General features: G+C 36.2%; 2 protein-coding genes across 2 annotated transcripts; one reads left to right on the plus strand and one right to left on the minus strand.

Moving 5' to 3' along the window:
* Positions 1-945: 945 nt before the first annotated feature.
* prok1 (prokineticin 1) lies at positions 946-3,315 on the minus strand. The gene is made up of 3 exons (XM_017468051.3): positions 3,066-3,315; positions 2,140-2,265; positions 946-1,387 (listed from the first exon to the last, which is right to left on the minus strand). Exons 1-3 carry the CDS (start codon positions 3,135-3,137, stop codon positions 1,268-1,270), a joined length of 318 nt encoding a protein of 105 aa, XP_017323540.1. The 5' UTR covers positions 3,138-3,315; the 3' UTR covers positions 946-1,267.
* A 5,954-nt stretch (positions 3,316-9,269) lies between these two features.
* Positions 9,270-17,504, plus strand: lamtor5 (late endosomal/lysosomal adaptor, MAPK and MTOR activator 5; the record flags this gene model as incomplete). Its single annotated transcript, NM_001200625.1, is given in 4 exon segments — positions 9,270-9,388; positions 9,530-9,591; positions 13,153-13,270; positions 17,113-17,504. Coding segments are annotated over 4 exon segments (276 nt in total). The 3' UTR covers positions 17,174-17,504.
* Positions 17,505-18,119: the final 615 nt, after the last annotated feature.

The raw sequence follows: 18,119 nt of genomic DNA on the forward strand, positions 1-18,119 counted from the left end.
CGACACCATCAAGACTCTCATGCTGAGTTTTTGGGAGGTGTAAATATTTATATGTGCTATCACTTGAAATGTGTATTGCTATATTAATAATGCTATAACATTTTGTTACTATTTGCTACTATTATTTGAATTGATTCTATCATTTATGGTATTGTGGGGTGCCAGCACCTATAACTCCCATATTTCATGTTTAGCTGTGGCTCTCTCCCTTGTTTTCCCACAATCATCTTGCACTTGTTTAAGATCATTTGATGGAATTCTCCTTTAATGCTTCCTTTAACAGCACAATGCTTGTACTGTATTCTTCTTAAAGGGTCTGCTAAATACATCCATTTAAATATAAGTGAATGTGCATTTTTATTGTGGGACCTACTGAACTGATTTTAGTGTTATGGAAGCTGGAAGAGTAAAATGCTGTGGAGTTGTCAGGTTGTATTTGAATTATAAGGTTTTATCTGACAATTCTGTGATTTTAATATACTGAGTCATACTTTATCTTTCTTCCATTAAGGTTAAGTAAAATACCATTTTAAACTTAATATTTTTGAAAGATAATATTTATTATATAATGACAATTATTATTCCTGACATATATTCACTGACATATAAATCACATATTTAAAACATTGACTCATTTTGAAAGAAAAAAAGAAGACTGAACCTTATAATTCCATGCTTTCAATTTATTTCTGATGTAATTTAGTGCTTAGACAGGATAGAAATATTTAAAGCAATGGATTATTATTGTTGTTGTTGTTGTTGTTGTTGTTCTTATTGTTATTGTTATTATTATTACTTTTCCTGAATAGCCAGCCAATTTTATTGTATTACCCTCTTGGATGTTATCTGATTAAAAATAGATAAATAAATAAATCACAAATACGTCATTTTTGTGCTCAGAAATGCGAAAGAGTAGTGAAATATCAGCAGATAATTTACAAATCACACACCACATTTCATTGAGAAAGCATTCAAAAACATAGCGCACACTTTTTATGGAGCAAGACATTTATTTGAAAATATGCTCTGAATGCTGTTTGCTATACTAACTCAGACTGTGCACACGGCTTATTAGATGCCAGTGTAAACAAGTATGACATTTCCACTACTATTTTGGAAAAATGATAAGAGTGTACAGTGCAAAGTGCATGAATGTGATCAACAAAATCAGGGACCGTGGCACTTATTATCCTATAATTTTTCTTTCAAGTGCTCATTTCACCTAGCTCACAGTCCTCTGTTTTCTCCTTGTCTTTAATATATGCATTTAAAAGTCTATACTTTTGTAATCGTTGGTACACCGGTATCTGCTGTCAGCAAATCTGGTGCACACTAAATGAGGCAGACAGGGGCAGGTGTGATGCTGTCTCTTCCCAGGGAACGGTACCTGTGAAGAGAGATATGTAGATGACAATAATGTTATTTTCTAAACATGCTAAAATTACTCCTTCAGAACATGATATTTGATCATTCAAATATCCATGAGTATTTTTTTTAGCTGTGTGAATATAATAAATACAATATAATGCAGTATAATGCAATATAATATAATAACTACAATATAATATGCACAGATATTCATCTCATTTATATTACAATACTCTATAGATTAATAGTGCATGCTGGGGAAAGCATCCTTGATTCATCTAACTACAATGCACTGATCTTTATCTTTGTTTCTTTATTCACTGTGTTTCCAAGTCCCACATTAGCTACACGGCTACACCATCACTTGATCAATGCTGCGGATGCAGGGAGTGATGTATAACACAGATCATTCTCACAGCTCCCAGGACATGATCAGTATCAGCTATTTCTGTCAGTAACTGTACTACAGATGCCCTTTGAGCAAGCACTGCATGTGGCTGTCGAATAATCCACAAAATAGATGGCTGAGAGTGACAATGTTTGGTTTGGCATATCATATTCATCTTATTTCTTATGTTATTACTATAATCCTTTATTCTGACACAGCTCCCTATTTAAGTACTGTATATCTTCCTTACTATAGGACATATGCTGACAGGTTCCACAAACATATTCTTTTAAATTATTGGCACTATCCACCACTGCAACCCATTAGATGAAGACATGTCATATGGATAAACAATATGGAACAACGCCTGAAATAATACGTACCTTGTGGCTAAACGGATGACACTCGTCTCCCTCAAACCCCTCTGGCGTGCACATTCGTAGGCCCCTCAGCCACAGACTGACTGCACAGCACATCCCTACGCCGCACTGGATGTCCCTGTCACATGCCTGCAACACATACACACACACACACACACACACACACACAATGAGCATATGTTCATATTCACTCCCATGCACATCCATTATATACGTAATACTGTCATATAAATACAAAATATTATGACTCTTTACTCTTTACTACTTTACATTTGCTTATTGGTTGTAAGGCTCTGAAATGGTTCTGCAGTTCATACTACACAATTAATCGCAAGGATCCAAATTTGGTTCTGTCATTTGTACATTTGTGTGTTTTCTACCCATCATTCTATAATTATTCTTCGGCTTAAGATGAAATCAGGTTTTAATATTAGCTCTTTATATAAGAATTATATATACTTTAGTCTTTTTTATGAGATATATTAAATTCTAAAAGTGAAATCAATTTTAATGCAGATTTTCCTTTTGTTGTTGTTTTTGCTGTTAGAAGTCCCTGAATTTGTTCAGAATTGCATCAATTAAATTCAACTAATGAATAAATCAACTCATTGATTTTGTTAAAGTACCGTACTAATACTATACCTACAAAGTACTGTTTTAATAAGTGCTTTTATTAGGGTAAAATGTATTTTAGTCAACCTTTTTTCTTTATGAAATTAAGTCAATTCTCTAACTATAATCCTAATTTAATGTCAATTTTCAAAAAATTTTTGTTATAGTTCCCTAAATGTGCTTCAGAATCACATCAATTAAATTCAAGTAATGGTCAAATTAAATCTAAAATTTGTTCTCTTAAAGGTACTAATACTGTATATGGTAATGAGCCTTACTTGCTCATAATCAGTAGATAAAAAGCAAGTTGGTCTTACCCCAGTGATCACAGCACATCTGCCACCACTCAGAGACGCAAGGAGTACTGAGAATAAGATGAGCAGGCTCATAGCAGCAACAGCAGAGCTTTATAGCAGACACTTTACTGCTCTTACACCCTACAGTTCTATCTACTCCTCCTTGAATTCAAACAAGTTTTACAAAGCTTTGTCTTAGTTTGGAGATGCTGAGGTTCCTGCTTTAGCCGTGCTTTCTTTGCCTTCTTTCCTTTTCCTCTTCTCTCCAGCTTCTTAGCTCATAGGTGCACCAATAAGTTCTACAATGAGATTCAGTGTTTTCTCTCTCTTTATCTCCCTTCACCCTGGTTCAGCCCCCTCCCCTACCTCCGTAGGATCCTCGTCATCTTGCTCTATATGACGCTGGACAGGTTGATGGCGATGCCATTTAGTGGCAAATGATCCTTTGACATAATACTTTCTTTTTCTGCAGTACTTGTACTTTTGTTGGTTCTTCCTGATTTCAGCAATATTAACCATGAAGTTGTAGAATGATCTGTGTTAACTCATAAGAGCTGATTAATTGTGCTTAATTTTTTCTCCTGATTGTCAACCTTTCAACTGATAAAAATTTGATTTTCATGTAAAAACACTCCACCCAGATGCAAAGCCAGAGGTAAATGAATATGCAATTTAACATTATAACATGCATTACACATGTCTAAGAGACCATCGTGAGCTAATTATTCGGGTCTTTGTTTTTGTTATTGTTGTTGTTGTTGTTGTTGTTGTATGTGTTGTATGTGTAATACATCCTAGCACATCCTATAAAATATTTGAAGATGAGTCATCAAGTAGAGTAGGCCAGAGTAACTTTTATTTCCACGTCCAATAAAGGATTCAGCTTGCAGGTAGATCACAACAAATTAATCACTTGTCACTGCTTTTGTGAAATTTTAGCCTACAGTGACACAGAGATATGATTCATTCTGTCATTCACTGACATTCTAAATTTGCACATTGAAGAATTCCCATCAGGGTAAGATGGTTAGGGCTATCTGACATGTATGACCACTTGTGTCCAGACACTTTCTTAACCACTGGCACTTTTTCAGTGAAGACTTATATGCTTTCTGTACAGTCAAATTAGAATATAATTAATGTCAGATTATCCATGAGAAATCCCTGTCTGTGTATCATCTTTCCTCTGTGCATCAATGTTCTACAGCTACAGGGTTCATTGGCTTGAAGTGTAGCAGCTGCCGTGTTCAATGTTTCTATCCATTTCTCAGCCAATTATGGCACATGATGAGCCATTTGGAAGGGTTGCGCTTAGGTCGGACTGTGCACTTTGAATTCTGACACTAATCTGGTTCAGGTCATCTTTCACTTTGCTGTATGATTTCCTGTGAACTTTGCTATAAAGATTAACAGCACAATGTTTAATGGAAGAAATGGTTTATTTTTGCAATACTGCGTCAACTGTCGGAGAGACAGAAACAACGACTCACCATTACTCTATTTCTGTCGACTAATCCAATGTACTGTAAAGAAAAAAATGCTGTAAAGTTTGCAGTAGTATACTGGCAGCAGGGTTACATTTACATTTACAGCATTTGGCAGATGTCGTTATATAAAGCAACTTTAAAAAGTGTTTTTTAGTCTCTATCAATAAATATATACTGATAATGGTTCACTAGGTCACTGACTAAGAATACCATCAGTCTAAAAACTCTGTTGGGGACGTAAAATATTAAGAAAAGCAAACAGAGTAAAACATTTTTTTAAAAGTGCTAATTTAATTACTTCAGGAAGAGGTAAGTCTTTAGACTTACCTTTAGACCTAGGTCTTTAGGGTTGTCTGTAAAGTACAGTAAATCAATAGTAACTAATTGTAAAATATTGTGAAACATTACAATAAAGTACTATAATATGTTTACATGTAATTACTGTCCTTTTTTTTTTTTTTTTTTTTTTTACAGTATATCACTGTATGTAATCGCCAGTAATTTGCTGTAACTTTGAAATTAAATATAATCCACTTCACACTTTTATCCAAAGCGACTTACAATTGAGGCAGGTATAACTGAGCAGTTCAAGGATAAGAGTCTTGCTCAAGAACCCAATCATGACCTTCTGATATGTAGAACAACGGCTTAAACAGTGAGACACCACTTCCCTCAACTAACCTGCGCAGATTCAGCCTCATTTATTTTTGAATTCACTTGCACTACAAGATGAATTTCAGTGTCATACTATGCTAAATATAATCTTAAACTCGAAGAGTGTCAACTGAAATAGTGGCTAAAATAAAGGCCACAAAAATGATCCACTAATTTTCAGATGTTAAGGTTAATTATGCATCGCTCTATTTGTCCAATTATTTGCATTTCAATCCTGCAAATTAATAAAGCAATATTTTGTTGTAAAATAAATACTGTATATGTACAGCAGTTTACACAGCATAGCAAGAGATTATATAATGTTAGATTCATCCCATAGAACCATCCCAAATCTGTGAGGCTACACTCATCAGATAACATCCTGGCTCTTTAACATCCTTCTTCAAAACAACATCTGAATAAATTCAGACTAACAATGCCAACTTAAAGTGTTAAAGCAACTTTAAATGTTCAAGGGGTGGAGCGGAATGCTGTTGTCTGAAGGCTGCATTTTCATCTTGCTGCCATTTTGAATTAGAGCTGGATAAATTAGGCCTATCTGCTGTGAGAGCGATATGCGTGAGGTATGACAGCCCTGAAGGTTGTGTGCGTCTGTTAGATACTGATTTAGGGCGAGTAGGAGCCTGAAAGTGCCATAGGTTAGTCGGCATGGCATTACTGAGCTGCAGTTAGGAAGATGTATGCCTCTGATCTACTGGCCACATAATTACATTGCACCATTTTGCCTGGTCAGCACAACAGTCTGGCCCTTATCCTGCAGCACAGAGCAGAAATCAAAACGGGCAGAGACACTGAGCTGGCTCTTTACCTGTAAGCCAAAGTACAGTTTCAATGTGAGTAATGGAAACTTGCTTAAAATAAGTTTTTATCCCAGTGTGTGAATTGTGTTATCTCTGCTTTTACAATTGGGAAAATATTATGTTTCCATTGTATTCAGAACATCAACAATTATTAAATGTGTATTAAATGTGTAGACAACCACCAATGTCTCAATTCTTACTTGGAAACTCACCCTTAAGACAAAGCTGCCTTAAGACATTGACACTGTTAACCATTAACATTCCATATAAACCAAGATTCTTATAACTTTATTTTCAGCAGCAGAGGAGGACGGCTTGCCTTGTAGAGTCATCATAACTGCTCCATCAGTTGGAATGGTTGTCCTTGGCATTGCTGGCCTTAGTGCACCCACTGTGGGTTAAAGCACCAGTGTCAAAACACTAACTGATTAAAATCTATTCTGCTCTATGAGCAGGGCTGCAAAAATCAGACATTAACTGCAATTATGACATTCTTACACTCATATACTTATAATAATCCTTTACTTACAACAATCCTTTATTATTAACCTATTCATTTTATTAATATTAACATTAATTAATAGACATTAATAGACATAATTAATAGACAATAGGCATTGCCGGTTCCCACTCACTATAGCCAGCTCTCCCATATCTTATGACAGATACCAACTGGGGAGGATGAGCGCTAGGATGCTTTCTCTGAGACACTTGACAAACTTATTACCAACTAACTTTTTGAGCAAATGTTCTCAGCTGTCCTGCACTCGATACGGCTCTTCAGCTCACACTGCAGCTGCTGGTTATATGAGTTGTAGGAGGGAGCAGGTTTACTCGACTAACCACCAGTGTGTAAAGCCTGACTGAATTACACTTGCACGAGCCAGTGTTCCCAATGACCAATCACTGATCACCTTTGTTTGTCCCACTCGCACACTTCTTTGTTCTTTTTAATAAAGTCTCTTCTTACATTTGCATTTACATTAATTCATTTAGCAGATGCTTTTATCCAAAGCCACTTACAAATGAGGACATTATTGACAATATTTATTATATTTATAAGTAATAAAAGCTGATTATTCCATCAGTAACTGTTTACCTCGTGCTTATTTATCAACTACTTACGACCATAGCTTCTTGAAGCCACTGTTGCTTTTCAAGCTGAATTAGCTTGGAGTCAATGCTTAACAAACTGCATAGACACTGATACAAACTCACCCAGATATCAGAGCCACTCCTGCTGTCTCGGACACCAGCCATGGATGGTTATAATATAAATTCATGTTTTTTTTTAAATCTAAGCTATAATATATATATATATATATATATATATATATATATATATATATATATATATATATATATATATATATATATATTTATATATATATATATATATATATATATATATATATATATATATATTATAGCTTAGATTTAAAAAAAAACATGAATTTATATATATATATATATGTATATAGATAAACTCCAGTTAAACTCATTTGAGTGCTTCATGTAGTAAATAGGGCAGAACACTATATAAAACCATGGTAGTTGGATGTTTCACTACACACATTAATATGCTTGCAACTTACGTGAATTTATTTTACTTTTTTAATTTTATGACTTTTTTGCTTGTATGCTGTAACATATTTTTCTTTGATTTATGTTCATAGTATTTTCTTGTGAAGTGACATAAAAGTTGGCTGCTTATTAAAATACGCCAAGATCTCAAAAGTCTTGCTGTTCATTTGTGAGAAAGGAAGTAAATATAAAATAAGAGTTTGACATCCTCACTTATTGTATGTAGTTTAATATTGTGTTCTATATTAAATTATGTTTGAATGTTGTTATGCGGAAATCATTAGATTAAAATTTTAGAAAGATATATGAGACAAAATGTCAAATGAACCCATAACTGTGGTTTTATTAATATAAAAGAAATACAGAATGGTTTGATATGGAGCTCCTGCAGGCTGTCAAAAATGGAAGGCAGTCCTGTCTTTTGAGAGCGGCTGTGTCCCTAACAGGATCCATTCATAAAACACAAACAGAAAAGAGTTTGACCATGGCTTTGTCACTGAACAGAAAAAAAGTCGCACAGATTTCTGATAAGAGGATATACCCTTTTAAGAGTGCATGTTGAGAAGAACTGATCTTTTCATAGCGCTATAGTCAGTGACCAGGTGTCATCTGATAGACTATCCACATTCAGTCACCAGTTCCCCAGTGATCACACTGACAATAGTGAATAAATGTGAGTTTAGTGTTTTTAAATAGTAGTAGCTTTGTGGTTGGGGCTTTGGACAACTTATTAGAAGGTTGTGAGTTCGATTCTGAGTACTGTCACTGTTGGGCTCTTAGCCTTCTACTCATCTACTCAATCTGCTCAATTATAGGTCTCTTTGGATAAAAGCATCTGCCAAATTAAATGGGTATGTAAACACAAAGATTCTACTGGCATGGCTGGACTTAGCCAGGGGCTAACCTGGGCTGTAGACAAGTGGAACCAAATTAATCAAAACCATTGAATAAATATTTAAGTTTTCAGTCCGGCAATTAAAATAATTTGAAAACAATATTGTAACTGGTTTGTCCAAATTCAAAACATATTTTTAAAAATGGCGCTTTGATTGCTTAGTTGAACGTCAGACATATTTGGTTTTGTTTATTGGTTTACGTTTTGACAGTGGAAGGGTTTGCAACAATAGAACCCCTCATAGAATTTGTAATGGTTTTAATGGTTATAATAGGAATTATATTGGTTTTAATGGAAACTTAAATGGTACCTGTGGGTCTCTACTGCTAATTTATTGCCTTCTATTGGTGGCATTGTATGTCTAGTAGATATCATTAAGGACCAGTAATGGTAATGGTTTTAATGGTTAGCTGATTGTTGTCAGTGATGGTTTCTATTGTTTTTCTTCAGCACAGACGGGACCCCATCTCCTTAATCCACCCATCTGTCCCAGCAAAGAATGGTTAATTACATAGGCTAATTACACTATAATGTGCAGTATGAAAGTATGTATGACCAATTGTTAGCTCTATTTTGAATAAGTGAGACTTCTGAGGAAGTCTAGAACATAGAAGTCTCTCAAAAAAAGCCTTCATTAATCAGTTTGAACAACCAAGCGTAACTGCTATAGGGGGAAAAAATATGTTAATGAAGTGTAATTACGCCATAATTTCACTAGAAGGCGATGTTGCCGCGTTAAAGGAATCACGTGACTCAATATCAGGTGATTTTTGTTCCCGGAAGTATTTTGAGAGCATAGAGCCCTTAGCTTATTTATGCAACTTTCATTACGTTTCCGTTTAAATACAAATTTATTCTACTTGGTTTCATGGAGGCTACACTAGAACAACACCTTGACGATACGTAAGCGTGTATTTTTGTGACCTATATTATTTTTTTAATCGTTATGTTGTTTTCATTACGCTAAATGGAGTAATGATTCTGCTGTAGTTTGTTTTGTTTATGGAGCGCATATTTAAAACCAAAGTCATTGTCTTGTGCTAGAATGAAAAATCCTGCGATCGTTGGAGTTTTGTGTACAGACGCCCAAGGTCATAATCTTGGATGTAAGTATTTATCACAAACATCACAAATGATCAGGTTGCCTAGTAGTAGCTAGGCTAAATATGAATGCTAATTCTGCATCAACAGTCCACCCTTCTGGCACATACATTGCGAAATAATACACTGATGTTTTGTTCCCCTTATTTGGATGAATGAATGAATAAAAGCGAAATTGAGGTGTTCATTGAATCCGTTATTGTTATTTTATTGCTTACAAATTTTATTCCAGTCTAGGTAACATTGAGAAGTTCAGACCTAACTAAAAAGGCAATCAAAGAATACTTATATCTCTATGAAAGTCACACTTGTATAATAAGGACATACAGAAATATTAAATTCAATTTTATTTGTATAGCGCTTTTTACAATGGACGTCGTCTCAAAACAGCCTTACATAAACACAGGATACAGATTTTAAGTGTGTGGATTAATCCCTATTAAACAAGCCGGTGGCGATGGGGGCAAGGGAAAACTCCCTAAGATGATATGAGGAAGAAATCTTGAGATGAACCAGACTCCGAAGGGAACCCATCCTCATCTGGATAACAAGGGATAGTGTGAAAGTAAAAGAAAGTTCATTATGGTTTTTACATGAAGTCTTTGTTGAACTAGTCCACTGTTCACTAAAGGAGACCTGAGTGTGAAATTGTATGTGGTCATTGCAGTCCCAAGGCCATAGTAGCAAGGCATAATCCTAACAACCACAGCAAGAGTGTCCATGTGGAATTGAAGTCCAAAACCATTTCAAGGTACTTCAAGCGGTATCATCCTCAGCAATTTACAGAATGTAGCCTCCAGTTGATGATAGCTCCATCCAGAGGTAGGGCATCCGAATGGATGAGGTAGGGCATCCGAATGGATCAGGCAGGTCCGGAGTGCAAAAGGGGTCAGGATCACTGGCATCTTCATAAAATTATGTGTGGCTCGACAGAACTAGAGAGGAAGAGGGAGGTAAAGAGAGGGAGAGATTATTAGGTATGTTTACTGTCCCGTGATGGAAAAGACTGTGTACTTTGCGTAAAAGAAAGTTTATTCATGGTAAACTTGAGTAAACAAATACGTTTTCAGCCTAGACTTAAACACCAAGACTGTGTCTGAGTCCCGAACACTAATTGGAAGGATGTTCTATAACTGCGGGGCGTTGTAAGTGAAAGCTCTTCCCCCTGCTGTAGCCTTCACTATTCGAGGTGCCAACAAATAGCCTGCACCTTTTTATCTAAGTAGGTGCGGTGGATCATAGAAGACCAAATGTTTGATTAGGTACTCTGGCATGAGACCATTCAATGCTTTATAGGTCAGTAGAAGTATTTTATAATCAATGCGAAATTTCACTGGGAGCCAATGCAGTGTGGATAAGATCGGGGTGATGTGGTCATATTTTCTGGTTCTAGTAAGGACTCTTGCAGCTGCATTCTGGACTAACTGGAACTTGTTTATGCATCTACTGGAACATCCAGACAGTAAAGTGTTACAATAATCTAGCCTAGAGGTGATCAAAACATAAACTAATATTTCTGCATCATGTAGTGATATTTCTTAGCAATATTTATTAGATGAATGAAGGCTATCTTAGTAATACTATCTACATGAGTGTCAAATGAAGACTGGGGTCAATAACCATGCCAAGGTCCATTAACGCTGCACCTGATGAAATGTAAAGGCTATCCAGAGTTACTATTTAATCAGAAAGCTTACTTCTAGCTACACATGGTCCTAGTATAAGTACTTCTGTCTTGTCTCAATTAAGTAAAAGGAAGTTAATAAGCATCCAGTGTCTAATGTCCTTTACACATTCCTCAACTTTATTACACTGCTGTGTGTTGTCTGGCTTTGCTGAAATATACAGCTATGCATCATCGGCATAACAGTGGAAGCTAATTCCATGTTTATGAATAATTTGACCCAGAGGTAGCATATATGGAGTAAATAGCAGTGGGCCTAAAATAGAACCTTGTGGAACACCAAATTTAACCTCGGAACTATTCGTGAACATGTGAAAAAAGTTTAATCTGCCATGCCACAGCTCTTTTGGAAAGTGTTGATTAATTTTCTATAAGAGCAGCTCTGACAATAGTGCTGGCTGTAGTTCGGGTCACAGCTCTATTTTAATGCAGTCTGTCTAATATGGCTTTGTTTCTATAGTAACAACAATTTCTGAATTCTGACTGATGTCAGATGCTGCATATAGTCGGGGTACTTCTAAATGATTTTTTTTTTCAAAAGTGTTGTCAATTAACAAAGAGAAATCCGTTATTGTTGATACGGTGAAGTTTTTTGTAAGGAGATGCTTCTTTAACTTTTATGTTAAGAGTCTTCGATGTCATGCATTGTAAAGGTCAGTAAGTGTTCTACCACAGGAAAGACTTCAGGAGGGAAAACACTCTTTGTGAACTCAGAGTACAAAGTGTTCCATAACAGAGCATACCACTGAGCTTTCCATCTCTAGGACTCCTAATTCTTTCAGTCCAGTCAGTATTCTGTAATGACCAGCGTTTCAGTGGTTAATGAGCTGCTTGATCCAGTCTGTTTTTCTGCCAAAGGACCTGGACATTTTGTAAGGACATGGCATCATGGACTCTATCAAATATCAACCGATATTAGAGGAAAGCCTGACTGTCTCTGCCAGAAAGTTTAAAATAGGCCATGTTTGGATCTTCCAGCAGGATAATGATCCAAAACATTAATCAAAATCAACACAAAAAATGGTTTACTGACCACAAAATTGAGGTCCTGCCATGGCCATCCCAGTCCCCTGACTTGAAACCCATAGAGAACTTGTGGGGTGAACTGAAGAGAAGAGTCCACCAGCATGGATCCTGAAATTTGAAGGATCTGGAGAGATTCTGTATAGAGGAATGGTTTCAAATCCCTTGCCATGTATTCTCCAACCTCATCAGGTATTATAGGAGAAGACTCAGAGCTGTTATGTTGTCAAAAGGAGGTAGCACAAAGTATTGACTAAAAGGGTGCCAATAATTGTTGCACACCTATATTTAACAGAGGTTTTTTTGTGTGTTTTTTTGGGGGGTGGGTGATAAACCTACGTTTTTTTTGTAATAGCTTGTTATCTATGAGAGCAGAGTATTTTTGTGAATCAGTTGGAAAAAAAGATCAGAAGGTTAAAGAATAAAGACACATTTTCACTGCCTTCTTTGCTCATATTTACCAAGGGTGCCAATATTAGTGGAGTGCACTGTATACTCATCAATATATACTGCATCAACAGCCAAGCGGTAGGTACTGAATCAAATGCAGTAGGTAGAATTTCGAACACAGCCCAAGGTTTCATAGGAGTGTTTTTTTTTAAAATAATAACTTAAAGAAGCACTAAGCAAAAGAAGCATCATGGAATGTTTAAAATAATACACGCACTATATAAATGTGTGTGTGTGTGTATGTATGTGTTATTTTTTTAGATAGATAGATCTATATAGCTATAAATGTATGTTTATCTCCCAACTGAGAGTTTGTTTCTGGTAGAATCACCCTTTTAAGTTGCACGCAACGTTTAAAAAGCAATGTATAGTTTACAGGAGTGTGACTTGGTGCTTTGTGTTTCTGCAGGCCGTGGTTCCCTTTCTGATGAGCATGGTGGAGTTGTGTCTGTTCTGGCTAAACAGGCTGCCTCTCTAACTAAAGATCCAACAGACACTCCTACTGTGTGTCTCGAATCCGATTCAGGGTAAGCTGCTAGTTTTACACACACACACACACACACACACACACTATATGGCCAAAAGTATATGGACACCCCTCCTAATTCTTGTTCGAGTATTTAAACCACACCCATTGCTAACAGGTGCATAAAATCCAGCAGATCACAGCCATGCAATCTCCAGAGTCAAACAGTGGCAGTACAATGGGTTGTACTGAAGAACTCCGTGACATTAAACATGGCACTGTAATAGGATGCCACCTTTGCCATGGGTCAGTTCATGAAATTTCTGGCTTGATAGATCTGCCCTGGTCAAGTATTGCATCTAGGAGCAGCAACATCTCAGCCATGAAGCGATTAGTCCATGCACACTCACACAGTAGGCAAAAAAATCACCTGCTTTCTGTTGCCATCACTAGAGTTCCAAACCTCCTCTGGAAACATCAGCACAAGAACTGTGCATTAGGAACTCCAGTGGCCTACACAGAGCCATGACCTCAACCCCAATGAACATGACTAATTGGACCATCGACTGTGAGCCAGTTCTTCACATGAGAACTGACTGTGAGCCAGTTCTTCACACTCAACATGAGTGCTGACATCAAAAATACTCTTTTGACTGAATGGTGTATGGTTATGTTGATGAATGTGATCTTTCTTTGTCCCATGAGCTACATATCTGACCACTTGTTTACACCTGTATGAAAGCAAAAACCTCCTAACTTACTCATGTCCGGAGATAGTGAGACAGCACATAATTATAAATCATGGTGTGACAAATATTGGAGTCACAAATCTTAAGCAAATTATAAGGTAGAAAAGTAAATTCTCTTGATTATAATGCTCAACATGGCATGCTTTATTCCTCTTATACCACAACAATTTGGGAGTGCTAACATTTTTTTTTTACTTACTAATAAAAGAGTTAGGTCCATAAGTATTTGGACAATGACACAATTTTCATAATTTTGTATCTGTACCCCACCATATGAAATGATGCAATCCAGATGTGGTTGAAGTGTAGACTTTCAGCTTTATGGGTTTAACAAAAATATTGCATTAGTCGTTTAGGAATTACAGCCGATTTTTCAGAGTCCCTGCCTTTTCACAGGCTCAAAAATAAATGGACAGTTTTCTGATGAGATTCATGGCCAGGTGTGGCCTATTTCCCTGTTATCTCATGACAAATTAAGGAGATAAAAGGTCTGGAGGTGATTTTTGCATTTGGTAGCTGTTCATGGAAACTCTCTATGTGGTCCAAAGAGGTGTCTATGCCCCTCTGAAGGAAGTGGAGTAGGCCATCAAAAACTAATCAAAACAGACCTATCAGAGCAATAGCAGAAACTTTAGGAGTGGTCAAATCAACAATTTTGTACATGCTTAAAAAGAAGGAATGCACTGGCGATCTCCGCAACACCAAAAGGCCTGGAAGACCATGGAAGACAACTAAAGTAGATGATTACAGAGTTCTTTCCTTGTTGAAGGAAAAACCCCTTCACAACATCTAGCATAGCATATTATTGTAAAAGTCTACAATCAAGAGACACCTTCATAAATGTGAATACAGAAGATTTACTTCAAGATGCAATTACTGGTAGCACTAAAGAACAGAAGGACCAGATTAGACTTTGCTAAGAAAAAAATCCTGGCTAATTCTGGAACAAGATTCTTAGGTCAGATGAAACCAATATTAACTTGTACCAGAATGATAGGAAGAGAAGAGTATGGAGAAGGAAAGGAAGGGCTCATGAATCAAAGCGTACCACATCATCTCTCAAACATGGTGGAGGTAATGTTATGGCATGGGCATGTATGGCTTCCAATAGAATTGTCACTGGTGTTTATTGATGATGTAACTGCTGATAGAAGTAGCAAGGTGAATTCTGAAGTGTAAACGGTTATGCTTTCTGCTTAGATTCAATCACATGGTGCAAAACTATGCGCTTCATAGTACAGCTGGATAATGACCCAAAATGTACCCCAAAAGCAACCCAAGAGCTTCTTAAGGGAAATAAATTTAATGTTCTTAAATGGCAGAGTCAGTCATGTGACCTCAACCCAATTGATCATGTTTTTTTTACTTGATGAAGACAAAACTGAAGGTAGAAAGACCCACAAACAGGCTGCAGAAAAGGCCGGGCAAACCATCTCAAAGTTGGAAATTCATTTGGTGAGGACCATGGGTTCCATGTTTCAGGTAGTCATTGACTGCAAAGGAGTTGCATCCCATATTTATAATTTTGTCCAATTACTTTTGAGCCTGTGAAAATGGATGGACTCCAAACTTTTTATTTTTACTTTTTTAAAAGGCTGTAATTCCTAAACAGTTAATGCACTATTTTTGGTAAACACCCTTGAATTAAAGCACTTTAATTCTACACTTCAATCACATCTTGATTGCTTCATTTCAAATCCTTTGTTGTGGTGTGGATACATAATTACAAAAATAGTGTCATTGTCCAAATCCCTATGGACCTGAGTGTATTTCATACTTTTTATCCACTTATAGTTACATTTAATGTTCTTGAACATTCTTGAAATGTTGGTTCTTGTGATCACTTGCACCATTGCCAAACCTATATGTGATCACACCCAAATGTACATATACAGTGCTGTGGAAAAGTATTTGCCCTATCCTGATTTCTTGTTTTCGTGCACATCTCATACTGAATTGTTTCAGAAATTAAAACAAAGGAAACTTGAGTAAACACAAAATGCAGTTTTTAAATTATAATTTTTTGCTTCAATAAATAACATTTTCTCCAATACCAACTGGGCCTGAAATGTGAAAATGTATTTGCCCCCATAGTTACTAATTCCCCAAATCTATGAAACCGCATTCATAATGGGGTTCAGCTGGACTAGACACAACCAGGCCTGATTACTGCAAACCCTGTTCAGTCAAATCAACACTTAAATAGAACTTTTTCAACAGCATGAAGTTGGTTAAAAGGTCTTACCCAGTAACACACTATGCCAAAATTGAAAGAAATTCCAGAAATGATGAGGAAGAAGGTGACTGAAGTATATCAGTCTGGGAAGGGTTATATAGCTACTTCAAAGAACCACAGTGAGGGCTATTATCTCCAAATGGAAAATATACTCTTGAATAACTAAACTGGCTATCGCCATGAATTTAGCCATAGAAGCTGCCATGGCGTTAAAAAGGAAGGTGGAAAAAATGGGGGGGGGGGGTGCTCTGCAACCACTGCAACCACTGCAACCACTGCTGACCCAGAAGAGCATTAAGGATGATCTGAATTTTGCCAAAACACACCTTGATGATCCTCAAAACTTTTGGGAGAATGTTCTGTGGAATGATGACTCAAAAGTGGAACTGTTTGGAAGACAGGGGTCCCATTACATCTTCCTACAGAAAACTTCACTATATCAATAATTGTACATTTTCTTTGCTAAATAATGTTATGTTTTAGTCTCTTTTATTTATATTTATTTTTTTATTAGGCTTGGATAAACATAAACCTGCATTTGTAACCATGTTGCTAAAATAACTTGCTAACATAATTTTTCATAACTTTCTGCCTCAAAGTGCAGTAACAGACTTTATGAAGACACTGGCCTAGACTTACTAGACTTACTTCTACTAAGTAAATATGCAGCACTCATCTGGTTACCCTATATGTAGTCTTTCTGGAGTAACCAGCTGAAAGTTGCTGACTTTCTTAAACCACAAAAGACAGTAATATTAATGTAATCCTTTAGTCACACTTCATGACCCCTTAATCTATTCTTCTTCTTCTTTATGGTAATACTTCATAAGAATGCATTGCTTGCTGAATTGACCTTGAAAATGCAATCACTGCTACAATAACACTTTGCTGTTGTAACTTGTGCATCTGTTTTTGCAGGACTGTGCTGGTGAGGACACACGGCACCATCACAGTAGCCATGCACAAGATGGTGTCATAAAGTCTCTGGATGCGTGCACCATTATCACAAAATCTTGCTAATGTACAGATACCTGGCCGATACACATTAACACTTATCTGCTTTGGATTAGAAAAGGACTATGCCTGCATTCTATGCACTATATGCATATCTAATAACTGTTCTGTGTTGTGCTTTGCTTATAATGGCATATTTTGTAGGATTTGAGTAACTGTGGCCTCAATGCACTGATATAGTGCTTGCATATTCTTTTACAACTAGATACATTTCTTAATTATTCAGTGCTTCCAGGTGTAACTTGAAATTTCTGAAGTTAAATGTTACTGTTAATAAATTATTTAATAAATAGTTATTTGATGTCTTGTCCTAAAGTTCTATCAAATGTAATACTTAGTTGTCTAAAAAAAAGATGTAAACATTTGTAACACTATGTATAGCCTGTTCTTATCAGTGACCTTTCTAACAAAACACTTTTTACTTCAAATACTTCTGAGAAGTATTTGTGAAAATTGGTGTATGATCTCAGTCAAGTACAAAGTGTTATTGCAGTCGCTGCCGAAATACGAAAAAGAAAAAATTGTTTAAAACAAAAGAATTGGCCAATACTTTTGGAGGGGACTATACGGTCAATTCAGTCTTGTGTATTTAACAACAGATACTGTCACAAAGCAGCTTATTTAATATACTTCCAGTGCATATATCATCTTAAAATTATACACATACTGTCTTTTGATTTTGTCATAAATATGAACAAAAAGTAAGCATAAACAAAGATGTCTACAAAATTATATTGATGGAGGAAAAAGTGTTCAGACAGCAGAAATGACAAACATTAGTACTTTGTTGCAAAGCTGCTGTTGGCACTTACAGCTCTGAGGCATCTATAGTAAGAATTAATTGTGTTAATGCACCATTATAAATACAGTTATGCCATTTCTGCTGGCAAATTGTCTTAAGTTCCCCAAAG

This window comes from Ictalurus punctatus, chromosome 5 (genome assembly GCF_001660625.3).
Source record: "Ictalurus punctatus breed USDA103 chromosome 5, Coco_2.0, whole genome shotgun sequence".
NCBI classification, from domain to species: Eukaryota; Metazoa; Chordata; class Actinopteri; order Siluriformes; family Ictaluridae; genus Ictalurus; species Ictalurus punctatus.

Coding starts and splice junctions, on each gene's coding strand:
- prok1 (XM_017468051.3), bottom strand. CDS start 3,137: ATGAGCCTGCTCATCTTATTCTCAGTACTCCTTGCGTCTCTGAGTGGT. Junction 2,266..3,065: donor GATGTGCTGTGATCACTGGG/GTAAGACCAACT, acceptor TATGTGTTGCAG/GCATGTGACAGGGACATCCA. Junction 1,388..2,139: donor GTCATCCGTTTAGCCACAAG/GTACGTATTATT, acceptor CTCTCTTCACAG/GTACCGTTCCCTGGGAAGAG.